This window comes from Leiobunum rupestre, chromosome 10 (assembly GCF_980474605.1).
Source record: "Leiobunum rupestre chromosome 10, qqLeiRupe1.1.hap1, whole genome shotgun sequence".
Taxonomy (NCBI): domain Eukaryota; kingdom Metazoa; phylum Arthropoda; class Arachnida; order Opiliones; family Sclerosomatidae; genus Leiobunum; species Leiobunum rupestre.
The window spans coordinates 44576321-44589193 of NC_143393.1; the positions used below are offsets into that span (position 1 = coordinate 44576321).

The 12873-nt window shown below is 37.5% G+C and overlaps 1 protein-coding gene across 2 annotated transcripts in view; it reads left to right on the plus strand.

Annotated features, from left to right (window-relative positions):
* The first annotated feature begins 1512 nt into the window (after positions 1 to 1512).
* The window catches only part of LOC149926023 (calcitonin gene-related peptide type 1 receptor-like), a 74990-nt gene continuing 63629 nt past the window's right edge, over positions 1513 to 12873 (plus strand). For both annotated transcript variants that reach the window (XM_090160319.1, XM_090160320.1), the window contains exons 1-4: positions 1513 to 1611; positions 5576 to 5702; positions 8762 to 8866; positions 9229 to 9332. In XM_090160319.1, coding sequence (XP_090016445.1) covers positions 1564 to 1611; positions 5576 to 5702; positions 8762 to 8866; positions 9229 to 9332 — 384 coding nt within the window. In that variant the 5' untranslated portion in view covers positions 1513 to 1563. The remainder of the gene's footprint in view (positions 1612 to 5575; positions 5703 to 8761; positions 8867 to 9228; positions 9333 to 12873) is intronic.

Sequence of the window (12873 nt, forward strand, 5' to 3'; positions counted from 1 at the left end):
ACCCCCAGAATTTTATAACTCGTAAAACCAAAAGTACATAATATATACTTACGAGAGACTTATCTTCCTATACTGGTACAGATCACTACGCAGTGTAATTTTTACGTTTCAAATCGTTAGGCGCAGTACTACACACGCTCAAAGATTGGACCGTGATGCGGTGTATACATCCGAGGATATTAGCTCCTATTGAAAGCGCCTCGGCCCTGGGAAGTTACGTGTTTCATCTAAATGCCCTGAGTGGATACATTTCACTCGTAAAATATGTACTATAAACTTCTGGTAAAACGAAAAGTTAAAAAATATACCTAATTATGTTAAATTATTAAGGAAATTGTGCAATATCAGAAGCATATAATATGACGGACTCCTGATAGTTTTTAATAAGAGCTCCGAGTTTTCACCCAGTGAAAACACGTAACAGCTCCTTCCGCGTTGAGTTTACAAGTTCTCTGCCCACTGGTTAAAGGGGTTTTCCCTCGAGCTCTTCGGTTTCCCCTTCCACAAAAACTTGTTGAGGTTAACGGTAATAGTGAGTTCATAGGAAGCTGTTGGCTCGCGTGGCATGCGCGGCTTGCCACCACCCTCCTACGCATTGTAACCCGACCAGCTGAATTAATGGCTTTAAATAGTCACTGGATCACATAGGTGGTGCCTTGGCTATTAGCCTAGCTGATTATTATTATTATTTTCCCGCCAAATACGGCTCAAATTTATATTTATGAAATCAGAAAAATTACACTCCGTAGGGATATTTAATATTTTTAACCACATTTTCTCGATGTACAAGAGTTGTTTAATTTTATGCGATGTATTTAGTGCCAAACTATTGGTTTTTTAGAAAAATATTCTGAGAATAGCAATTATAAGGAGATGTTTCTGATAAAATTGTTAATTTCATTTAAATTTCTTAAATCAAAGTGATGGGCATGAATTTTATTAAATTGAAATATTTGGTTATAAATGCCGATCATACAAATTGATCTACAAAACTTGACCAACAAAATAGTTCATGATCCCAACAATGTTTTACCAAAATATTGGGTTTCACGAATTTCAGAAAGTTTTGATAGCACTGCCAAGTTCTTTTGGCGCCGTGAAAGTCAATTTCATTCATTCTGTAATTTCAGAAAGTTTTGATAGCACTGCCAAGTTCTTTTGGCGCCGTGAAAGTCAATTCCATTCATTCTGTAATTTTTGTAAGCAAAGTCTTACGGTAAAGTTCAAACAAGCTCCGCAAATTTAAACAGCGTAGCATCCAGAAAATCACGTACGCGAATTTATTTTAGCGTACAGGTTTTAATTTTTTAATCAATACAGTGACTTTACCACGAATAAAATTTACACCGTGTTTGCTTAAGGTCTTTGTTTCTAGCTCGAAAAGGCGGAGCTAATTTCGGGGACGTTGTTAATTATTAAACGAACAACGCCAGTTCTTTTTATTAATTATTAAGCAAGCGCTTTAGGATTTAGGTTATAAATTTCAAATTTTTTTATAGGCATTTTGTTCGATCTGAAATTATGGGATATTTATGACGTTTGGAAGGAAGTTCGGGAAACAGTATGCTCGGCATCGTGTGCTTCTTCGTTGTTTGTCTTAGCTACGAAACGGTGAGTTACGATTTTTTCCTTTTTCCTAATTTGCATAATGACCTATTTTTTATTCTATTAACGTAATTAGTTTTTTACATGTTATAAGATCACAAATATGCTTAAAATTATTTACATATATCTGGGCAAAGAAATCTTAAACACACCTTGAAAATCTTAAAATCCGTTGTAAAATCTTCCTTAAAATTAATAAACCAATGCTAAATAACACTAATATTAATCAGCTAAGCCTTAGTCAACTAGTAACTTCTGGAGCAAGTTATCATTTAATTAAAAGCTACGAAAGCTATTCCTATAATTTCGAAATCCATTTTAAAAGCTTAAAATCATTTTAAATTTTTTCGAAATTACCTTTATTATTTCGTGAATATTGATCTCCAAATGTAGGCTTCTCCTTGAACATCTCTGTTCGGCGTGTTGGACACTTTTACAGGCGTATTTATTTCAAAAATAGGCTACAAGGAGTGACCAAGAAATGTTTATCATTTAACAATTATGTGTTTATGAGCTACATCCTTTTTTAAAGCTATATCAACCTGTATCAGGCAACCTGTACGTGGATAATCCTCCTCTATAATCTCAAAGACTATCTTAAAATCTTGGAATCATTTTAGATTTTTCGTACTTTTTTGGTGTGCAAGTTCTCGGATAAAATGCAATAGAGAAATTTCCAATACCGGCCCTATATTATCTAAATGTTAACTTCTCTCTGACCACCGGTGTTCCGCGTTTGGAATATTTTACAGGCGTATTTCAATCAAAAATAGATCTAAAAATTTACAAATTAGTTGTACTCATTGTTTTCTTTAAAAATATCCTTTTTTATAATTATGATTAATAATTATTTTAATGTAAATCGCTGAGTAGAAAGTCGTAACATTTCAATAGGTGTTTCTATAAAATACGGGAGGTCACGTGTAAATGTTTTTTCTACGTCACTAGCTACAGTTATTGAAGATAGAGAGCGTGCGCTCGAGTCGATAAAGCTTTTGGAATTTGAAGTCGACGTGCGAAACGCACGTGCCAATAAAGCACTAAAAAGCTTAAGCTCGTGACGCAGAGAAAAACATTTTATACATTTAATTTTTATTGATTTATTTTATAGAAACACCTATTTACCATTTTATCTATATGTATAAAAATGGATGGTGGTATTATGTATAAAATTTATAAACTCCAACATTGTTTGACCGATCACCTTGAAAGTTGAAACATTTATGTGTTTTTATACTATCCCTTTCATTTTAACTCGCCACTAGATGGCGCTGCAGGTAATTAACTTCTATACCGTACAACCAATCGCCATGAAAATTGGTATACATAGATATTTGAACACGGAGAATATTTTCGTGCCATCCATTTTGCTATAACTCGCCACTAGATGGCACTTGCTATACATTTCACTTTAACTCGCCACTAGATGGCGCTGCAGCTAATTAACTTCTATACCGTACAACCAATCGCCATGAAAATTGGTATACATAGATATTTGAACACGGAGAATATTTTCGTGAAATCCATTTTGCTATAACTCACCACTAGATGGCGCTTGCTATCCATTTCACTTTAATTCGCCACTAGATGGCGCTGGAACGAATCAATTTCTATACCGTACAACCGTTCGCCATGAAAATTGGAATACATAGATATTTCATCATGGATAATATTTTCGAAGCAACCATTTTGCTATAACTCGCCACTAGATGGCGCTGCGAATCAACTTCTATACCGTTCAATCTGTACATCTATACTCCAAATCAGAATTTTAAGTTAGTTCGATTACATAGCGAATAGAATAGTCAAAAATATAGATCATTCACGTGAATTATTATTAAAAAATGTATATAGTTCATCATCAATTTATACCAGTAAAAATAATGAAACCTTATCAGTAGGAGCATAAGCCTATTATAAGGTCTACCATAGGGGCCCATGGTAACGGCGTTGTCCTGGAGAGAAGAAAATTAACGTAGGACGATAGGGCAGTAGCGACATCTTATTCTTATAATTTCTACACCTAAAATACTCTCTTACTTGGTAGAGCAGCCACGCTCGGGTTGATAAAGGCCACACAAAACGCGTCTAAATTTCAAATTTAAAAAATAAATACCTTCAGAAACAGAACTTTTATTTCTAAAAGCCATTTTTAGGTTCCGATGAATCATTTTGCAAAGATAAGTGTTCATTTTTAGTTTTAAACCGATAAAATTGTGAATAAGCCTTGGCCACTGTGCTAAGGGCTGGCGGTGGAGATTTCACCCGCGTGGTTCCAAGTTTAATAATGTATTTCGCGAAATTCATTTCAGAAATGCATAGTTGAGGACGTAGCCACTAGAAGCAAATTTTGAATACCTACCCCTTAATAACGGTTTTGTGATTGTCAAGAATTTGGCCTAAACCTTTGCTTATGATAGGCTTATGGCAGGAGTTATCTTTCATTTTGCCCCATTAACAAACAAATATACACTGGCAGGACAACGTCTGCCGGGTTCAGCTAGTATAGTATAAAGTTTTTGGGGAAAGTTTCCAAAGTTCATTCGGGTAAAACTCTGGAAACTGCGTATAATATGGCGTGCGTGAACCGTAAACCGCCAAAATAGCCTTTTTTGAAAATTGGCATCATTTATCATCCCTCGGAAGAAACTTTTGCGGTCTCGTTTTTGCGAAAGAACGTTGAAACTCACCTGACATCCGAGTTGTTACCGGGCACGCCGTATACTTTACTTCGTTGCCTTCTTAGCTAGCGAAGTCAGGTTAGACGAATTGGAGGCTCGGATAGAAATTCGGACGAGATAAGAGACCTCCCACTTATTGTTTTGGAAGCTTGGAGGTCTCTACTCTTTCTTTTAATCATTTCAAAGTTATGGATTTAATAGAGGAAATATTTGCTACAAAAAATGTTTTCCATCGTTTATGAGTGAGAATCCTACGTAGGGTTTTTATTAATGAGAAACACTTGAAAAATGATTACTCATATCATAAGTAACATAATACACATAAGTATGACAATAAAAATACTCCCGGTGCTATTTTTTTAACGATAAACTGCTTTGCCAATGACCATATAATTCACTACGAGACTATGAATTGGGAGCTCTCCAAAAGTTGTTACTAGTCTTTGGAAAAGTAGAGTTAGGGTACCCAAGAAATCGCCAAGGCTAATTGAAATAAGGCAAAATCATAATAAACTATTGAATTGGATCATTTAATAACCGCACTGCCATCTTCAAAATTAACTAGTGTTGTAAGTCGGAACATTTTCCGGAAAATGACCAAAGCCTTTTTTCCGGAATATTTTCCGAAAAAATTTTAAAAAAATTTAATTCCATGATTAGTCTAATATTGTTTGCAAATTTAAATAAAGCGGAATTTTCGCCTCATTTTTCGAATCTAAAAGTAAACCTCTAGACTAGCTTTGAACTGATTAACAATGTAACACTATTAATGTTTTGTAGTATGTTTACTGTTATTAGACATTTTATATCGATAATAAGTTAAAAAAAATAATTTTTTATTTTTCCGATTTGTGGAAATGTTTTTGCATTTTATTTTTCCGGAAAATTAACAACTCTAAAATTAACTATTAGGACGGTACTAGTCATAACAAAGGCAAGCTTAAGCCTACTTTATAGGTATAAGATCAAAGTACCATCGTTTAACTGTGCATGTGTCAGATATTATTAAAACAAGCTTATTTTCCATCGTTTCTGATGGTAGATATTTTCTAATTTGAAACCTGAAAGCGACATACTAACATGCCAGTAATTTTATCAACGAAGATAGTACGATGTTACTAGTGTCCTCTTCAGAAACTTACGATTACGCAATCACTCGCGACAGACTAACATTAACTTAAATCTTTCAGTGTCATACTTATGTCTATTATTTTACTCATCCATATTTTTTCAAGTTTGATCATTTGATTCCGTATATTTATATTATTAATTTCATTTTTATCTGGAAGATGGCGAGTAGTTCGTTCCGGCACCAGCGTTCGTATAATGTGGACCATCAAACTCGAGGGGTGTTGATGTTGCAATTTTGGAAGTGTTTGCAAAGGTCTCATACCGTGCCCTTAGACCCATCGATAGGTTAGTAAATATCTACATTATGCTTTTCTATAGCCAGTCCAGAAACCTGTCTTCCCTTATTAAAACGTGACCCCAAAACCTATCTTTTCTTATGACAATGTGGCCCAAACCTATCTTGCCTAATTATAACGTGGCCCCAAAACCTATCTTGCCTCATTGCAACGTGGCCCGAAAACTATCTCTCCTTATTACAACGGGGCCCGAAACCTATCTCTCCTTATTACAACGTGGCCCCAAAACCTATCTCTCCTTATTACAACGTGGCCCCAAAACCTAGATCTCCTTATTACAACGTGGCCCCAAAACCTATCTTCCATCAATACAACGTTGCCCCATACCTATCTTCCCTTATTACAACGTGGCTACAAACCTATCTTCCCTTATTACAACCTGCCCCCTAACCCTATCTCTCCTTATTACAACGTGGCTACAAACCTATCTTCCATCAATACAACGTTGTCCCAAACCTATCTTCCCTTATTACAACGTGGCTACAAACCTATCTTCCCTTATTACAACCTGCCCCCTAAACCTATCTCTCCTTATTACAACGGGGCCTGAAACCTATCTCTCCTTATTACAACGTGGCCCCAAAACCTATCTCTCCTTATTACAACGTGGCCCCAAAACCTATCTTCCATCAATACAACGTTGCCCCAAACCTATCTTCCCTTATTACAACGTGGCTACAAACCTATCTTCCCTTATTACAACCTGCCCACTAAACCTATCTCTCCTTATTACAATGGGGCCCGAAACCTATCTCTCCTTATTACAACGTGGCCCCAAAACCTATCTCTCCTTATTACAACGTGGCCCCAAAACCTATCTCTCCTTATTACAACGTGGCCCCAAAACCTATCTCTCCTTATTACAACGTGGCCCCAAAACCTATCTCTCCTTATTACAACGTGGCCCCAAAACCTATCTCTCCTTATTACAACGTGGCCCCAAAACCTATCTCTCCTTATTACAACGTGGCCCCAAACCTATCTTCCCTTATTACAACGTGGCTACAAACCTATCTTCCCTTATTAAAACCTGCCCCCTAAACCTATCTCTCCTTATTACAACGGGGCCCGAAACCTATCTGTCCTTATTACAACGTGGCCCCAAAACCTATCTCTCCTTATTACAACGTGGCCCCAAAACCTATCTCTCCTTATTACAACGTGGCCCCAAAACCTATCTCTCCTTATTACAACGTGGCCCCAAAACCAATATCTCCTTATTACAACGTGGCCCCAAAACCTATCTCTCCTTATTACAACGTGGCCCCAAAACCTATCTTCCACAATACAACGTTGCCCCAAACCTATCTTCCCTTATTACAACGTGGCTACAAACCTATCTTCCCTTATTACAACCTGCCCCCTAAACCTATCTCTCCTTATTAGAACGTGGCCCAAACACCTATCTTCCCTCAATACAACGTTTCCCCAAACCTATCTTCCCTTATTACAACCTGCCCCCTAAACCTATCTCTCCTTATTACAACGGGGCCCGAAACCTATCTCTCCTTATTACAACGTGGCCCCAAAACCTATCTCTCCTTATTACAACGTGGCCCCAAAACCTATCTCTCCTTATTACAACGTGGCCAAAAACCTATCTCTCCTTATTACAACGTGGCCCCAAAACCTATCTCTCCTTATTACAACGTGGCCCCAAAACCTATCTTCCATCAATACAACGCTGCCCCAAACCTATCTTCCCTTATTACAACGTGGCTACAAACCTATCTTCCCTTATTACAACCTGCCCCCTAAACCTATCTCTCCTTATTACAACGGGGCCCGAAACCTATCTCTCCTTATTACAACGTGGCCCCAAAACCTATCTCTCCTTATTACAACGTAGCCCCAAAACCTATCTCTCCTTATTACAACGTGGCCCCAAAACCTATCTCTCCTTATTACAACGTGGCCCCAAAACCTATCTCTCCTTATTACAACGTGGCCCCAAAACCTATCTCTCCTTATTACAACGTGGCCCCAAAACCTATCTCTCCTTATTACAACGTGGCCCCAAAACCTATCTCTCCTTATTACAACGTAGCCCCAAAACCTATCTCTCCTTATTACAACGTGGCCCCAAAACCTATCTCTCCTTATTACAACGTGGCCCCAAAACCTATCTCTCCTTATTACAACGTGGCCCCAAAACCTATCTCTCCTTATTACAACGTGGCCCCAAAACCTATCTCTCCTTATTACAACGTGGCTCCAAAACCTATCTTCCATCAATAAAACGTTGCCCCAAACCTATCTTCCCTTATTACAACGTGGCTACAAACCTATCTTCCCTTATTACAACCTGCCCCCTAAACCTATCTCTCCTTATTACAACGTGGCCCAAAAACCTATCTTCCCTCAATACAACGTTACCCCAAAACCTATCTTCCCTTATAACAACGTGGCTCTAAACCTATCTTCCCCTATTACAACGCCGCCACATGCTATTTTAAATACGAAAATTGTTATTCTCAGTTGTCAAAAACATTTTCGTTTGCCATAGCAAAACGAAAGCCCATTGTAACTTTTCCCTTCAGTGAGTGTCAAGTTACATGAAGGTCTACTAACCCCAGAGTTTGAACCAAATCGGAGATAAACACCTCGGGTAGTTTATTTGTATGTACCCTCTGTCTTAACGTCCAAAATTATCAAATCTTTGAGTTTAGCGCAAGCAATATCACTTTATTGGGTATTTGTACAACTGTTTTGGACGAATGGAAACAGAACAATCCATTCCAGAGCCAGCCTCAATCTCCCCTTTAGGATATCTTGGCTTTCGTTTTTAGACTAGACTACCTTTCCACCCCTCTCAATGTTAACCTACACAACCTCCTCACTGCAACTCCCAAACTCTTTAACCGTAACAGCGTAAAGGGGGTTATCGTTGCGAAGCTGCGACGAGCTCTCCAAAGTAGCTTTCTTCCGGTGTTGCGCTTTGGACTGTTGGTACACGAAGCGATAAAGCTCTTTTTCCAGCATTACTCGAAAGCTGATATAAACTGTCGCCCAGTTCGGAGACTCTTTATACGTTTTTTCTTCCCGTAGAGCATTGTCCCTCGACTTCCGACGGCTGGTTTTGCTGGGATGCCACCCCGGCAGGGGAAACGGCTATCTTGCCTTGCCCTCTCAGAAGCAGACTGAAAAATTCAGGTAAAAAAATATGTTTACCTTATATTTTCGCCCAGCTGGGAAATGTTTTTCTTGTTTGTAAAGAGCATTTTTTCTAATTCTGTCCTTTAAATCCAGAAGGATTTAATATATTTTGATAACGAACCTTTCAAGAAGAGTAAAATAGATGGTAATTTTTCACCAAAAATTAAATATATGTAATAATAAAAATTATTACGTAGATTTATAAAATTACTTAGCCTCTGACAGTGATTTGGCGGGAAAGTGCATCAAACTTGCGATTTTAATAAGAGATATTATACACTATAGATATTATGTGGTAATCGAATATCAAAAATTTCAAATGAATTCTAATTCGACTTTGATCTTGTGTACATTCGTAGGTTATATCACGAGAAGGTGTTTGTCGAATGGAACTTGGGAGGTAGATATTCTGACGGATAAAGATAAAATAATCTTCAACAATTGTCCAGTTCATCACGTGCAGGTGAGTTATTAATTGGGGTAGCAATAGTGCTTACAACGGCCAACTGATCACCACCCTCCTACGCGATATAACCCGGTCACCTATTAAAGCAAGTGTCGGCTCCTATTTTAGGGTTATTATCATTGGCGAGCGAGAGATGTCACTAACGTCGAGTTTAGTCGAAATTGAAACTAGTTGAGCAAGCAAATTATTGCCTCAAAAGTAGGTGCCTCGAGGTACCCCTTCCTTTGATTGGCTTTGCGTAATCACGTGTTTCAATCACGTAATCAAATAAATGACAATACGTTTTTGAAAGTCGATAATAGATGGAAGCACCTTCCCGACGATCTAAGCAATCATAGCCATCTTCGTTAAATAGACCCAATCAAAAATACAGAGGGCAACGATAGAGCCGACACTTGCTTTAAAAGGCATTAAAAATCGTTCGATGACTAAGGCCTAATTTAGTGCCTTGGGTATTAGCTGATCATTATTATTATTTAATCAGATAATCAGATCAGATTAATCTATCATTATTCCCCTCACCCTGCAATGTTATTTCTAATTGTATCTGATTCATTATCGCAATTGAACTGATCTGACGTAATTCATCTCATCAGATTCAATTCTTTGAGCAGTTATTTGACTTCTGCGTTTAGTTGATAAACAATGTATATAATCTTCTGGAAGGGAATTTGTAATGCATGTGAAATCCGTTCACCTTCCGTCTGTCGACTTAGGATGAATTCGGACTAGTTTCGGGTTTTAGCTATCGGGTTCCTATTTTGGTCCGTATCGACTGATCTGTTAACACGCGAGCGTAAATGCGAATTATCTGAAAGCTCATCTTTCCTCGGTTCAGATAGTGCCACTGTTATCTGAGAATCGGTTAGAAGCACTAGGTTGCAAATTATAAATGTAGTTGGAAGCGTACAATTCTAAATGTAGTTGGAAACGTGCTATTTTATGTGTCGCAATTTGTTATCGTAGTTGGAAACGGACAATTTTATGTGTAGCAATATTTAAGTGTAGTTGGAAACGGACAATTTTATGTGTCGCAATATTTAAGTGTAGTTGGAAACGGACAATTTTATGTGTCGCAATTTGTATGTGTAGTTGGGAACGTGCAATTTTATGTGTAGCTATTTGTAAGTGTAGTTGGAAACGGACAATTTTATGTGTCGCAGTTTGTTATCGTAGTTGGAAACGGACAATTTTATGTGTAGCAATTTGTAAGTGTAGTTGTAAATGGAAAATTTTGGGTAGCAATTTGTAAGTGTAGTTGGAAACGGACAATATTATGTGTAGCAATTTGTAAGTGTAGTTGGAAACGGACAATTTTATGTGTAGCAATTTGTAAGTGTAGTTGGAAACGGACAATATTATGTGTAGCAAAATGTAAGTGTAGTTGGAAACGGACAATTTTATGTGTAGCAATTTGTAAGTGTAGTTGAAAACTTGCAATTTGATGTGTAGAAATTTGTAAGTGTAGTTGGAAACTTGCAATTTGATGTGTAGCAATTTGTAAGTTTAGTTGTAAACGGACAATATTATCTGTAGCAATTTGTAAGGGTAGTTGGATACGTACAATTTTATGTGTAGCAATTTGTAAGTGTAGTTGGAAATGGACAATTTCAAACGTAGAAATTTTCCAAGCGTAAAAACGTACAATTCTCAGTGTTGATAGTTAATAAAACGGTGAAAAAGCCAATACGATAGATTGTTTAGATGAAAACCCCCGTTTATTTATAAGGCATCTCTACCAATAAACTACGTGACGTCTCTATCCACGGTTGAAGAACAAAAGAAGATGGTATGAAACTTGGCCCATTTGTCTTAGCGAAACCCACTGTTCCGTCCGCACGAGCCCCCTACCTTTCCCTCCTAAAAATGAAAAGCAGATTTCCCCGGGCGCAGGGGTTTCTACTTCTGGATTGAATCGATATGGATTGCAACCGGCAAAAAAATCACACGATACATTCCCAGATTGCAGGCTCTCGGAAATGCGAAAGAATCGTTTAATTTACTCGTTTGGATTGGCCAACTGCGAAGAGACAAGAATGGTCTAATAAATCTGGATTCCCATCTCGAGGTCCGCGTTTCTCGCTGGTTTCTGCGGGATAGCCATTGAGAAGATAGAGTAGTACAGTACGTCGCGGCCAGGGCCACTCGCCTTTTCGGAAAATTGCCTTTTGTTATTGAGCAAAGTGAATTTCCCGCCAGCATCGCCTTATCCTTTATTCATAGTGGGATCCTTCTCTTCTATTTCCGGAGCGGCATCAAAAATGAATGATGATTTTGACCCGCCTCCGCTACCGTTTACGACTACCGGACACCCGGGTCGCCCTTCGCTGCGAAGAGCCTTTACCCTCTCCGCCGTCATGACCACGTCAGTCCTTCCATCGCGTGAATTGTATTTCGGGGATAAGGCTGTTGCCCCTGTAAATAAATCTTCTCGGTCTTCCCTCGTCGGAAGTTTCAAATGGACCTACACTCCAGGATGCCTTTTCCCCGAGCCACGCCGCTTCTGTCCAGACTTTATTTCATTTATGTTTTTCATCACCATTTGACCACGTCGTGATATTTCACAATTTTTTTCACCTGGTAAAGTTGCGTCTTTAAAAGTAATTTGTAGCGCTGACTTGGGAAGTTGTAATTACTCAAATATTCTAAATACATCTACAGACTATTTTGTACATACTGAAACTAAATAAAACATAAAACCACTGTTGTAAAATAAAAAGTTTTTTTATTAAAAACTATGCTACGGCCGTTTCGACGCCAAACCACTAGCGTCTTTGCCATGCAATTACACACCTTGCCTGACGACGACGCTAGTGGTTTGGCGTCGAAACGGAAGTAGCATAGTTTTTAATAATAAAACTTTTTATTGTACGACAGTGGTTTTTATGTTTTATTTAGTTACTCAAAGATTGTTTATTAGTGGTGTTGTAGGTCGGAAAATGACTGAGGCCTTTTTAGGGAAAATATTCCGTATTTTTCCGAAAAAATAAAAAAAGTTTTTATTCCATGATTAGTCTAATATTGTTTGCAAATTTTAATAAAGTGGCATTTTTGCATCATTTTTTCGAATCTGAAAGTAAAACTAAACCTCTAGCTAGACTAGTTTAAACTGATTAACAATGTAGTATGTTTACTGATGTTACACATTTTATATCGATAAAAAGTTAAACACATTAAAAACCCTTAAAAAGTAATTTATGTTTCATTTTTTTCTTTTTCCGATTTGCGGAAAATTTTCCGCATTTTATTTTTCCGGAAAATTAACAACTCAATTTATTATTAATTGATAAGTTTTACAAATTAATGGTTAATAGATTTTTTCTCAATAAAATCCTAACTATAATATTAAACGATTTCTGAGTGCATTCGAAATCAGAAACTCGTAATTATCTCATCAATGCATGGATAGTAGATCGGTAAAAAGCCTGGTTTTTAGCCCCCGTAAACCAATCACACTAAGGGAGTCGTCCAAGGTTATTTGAAAAAACCAAGTATCGCTAAGAGTGGACGATACTGTTCGAAAAAAGAAAAAAGATAA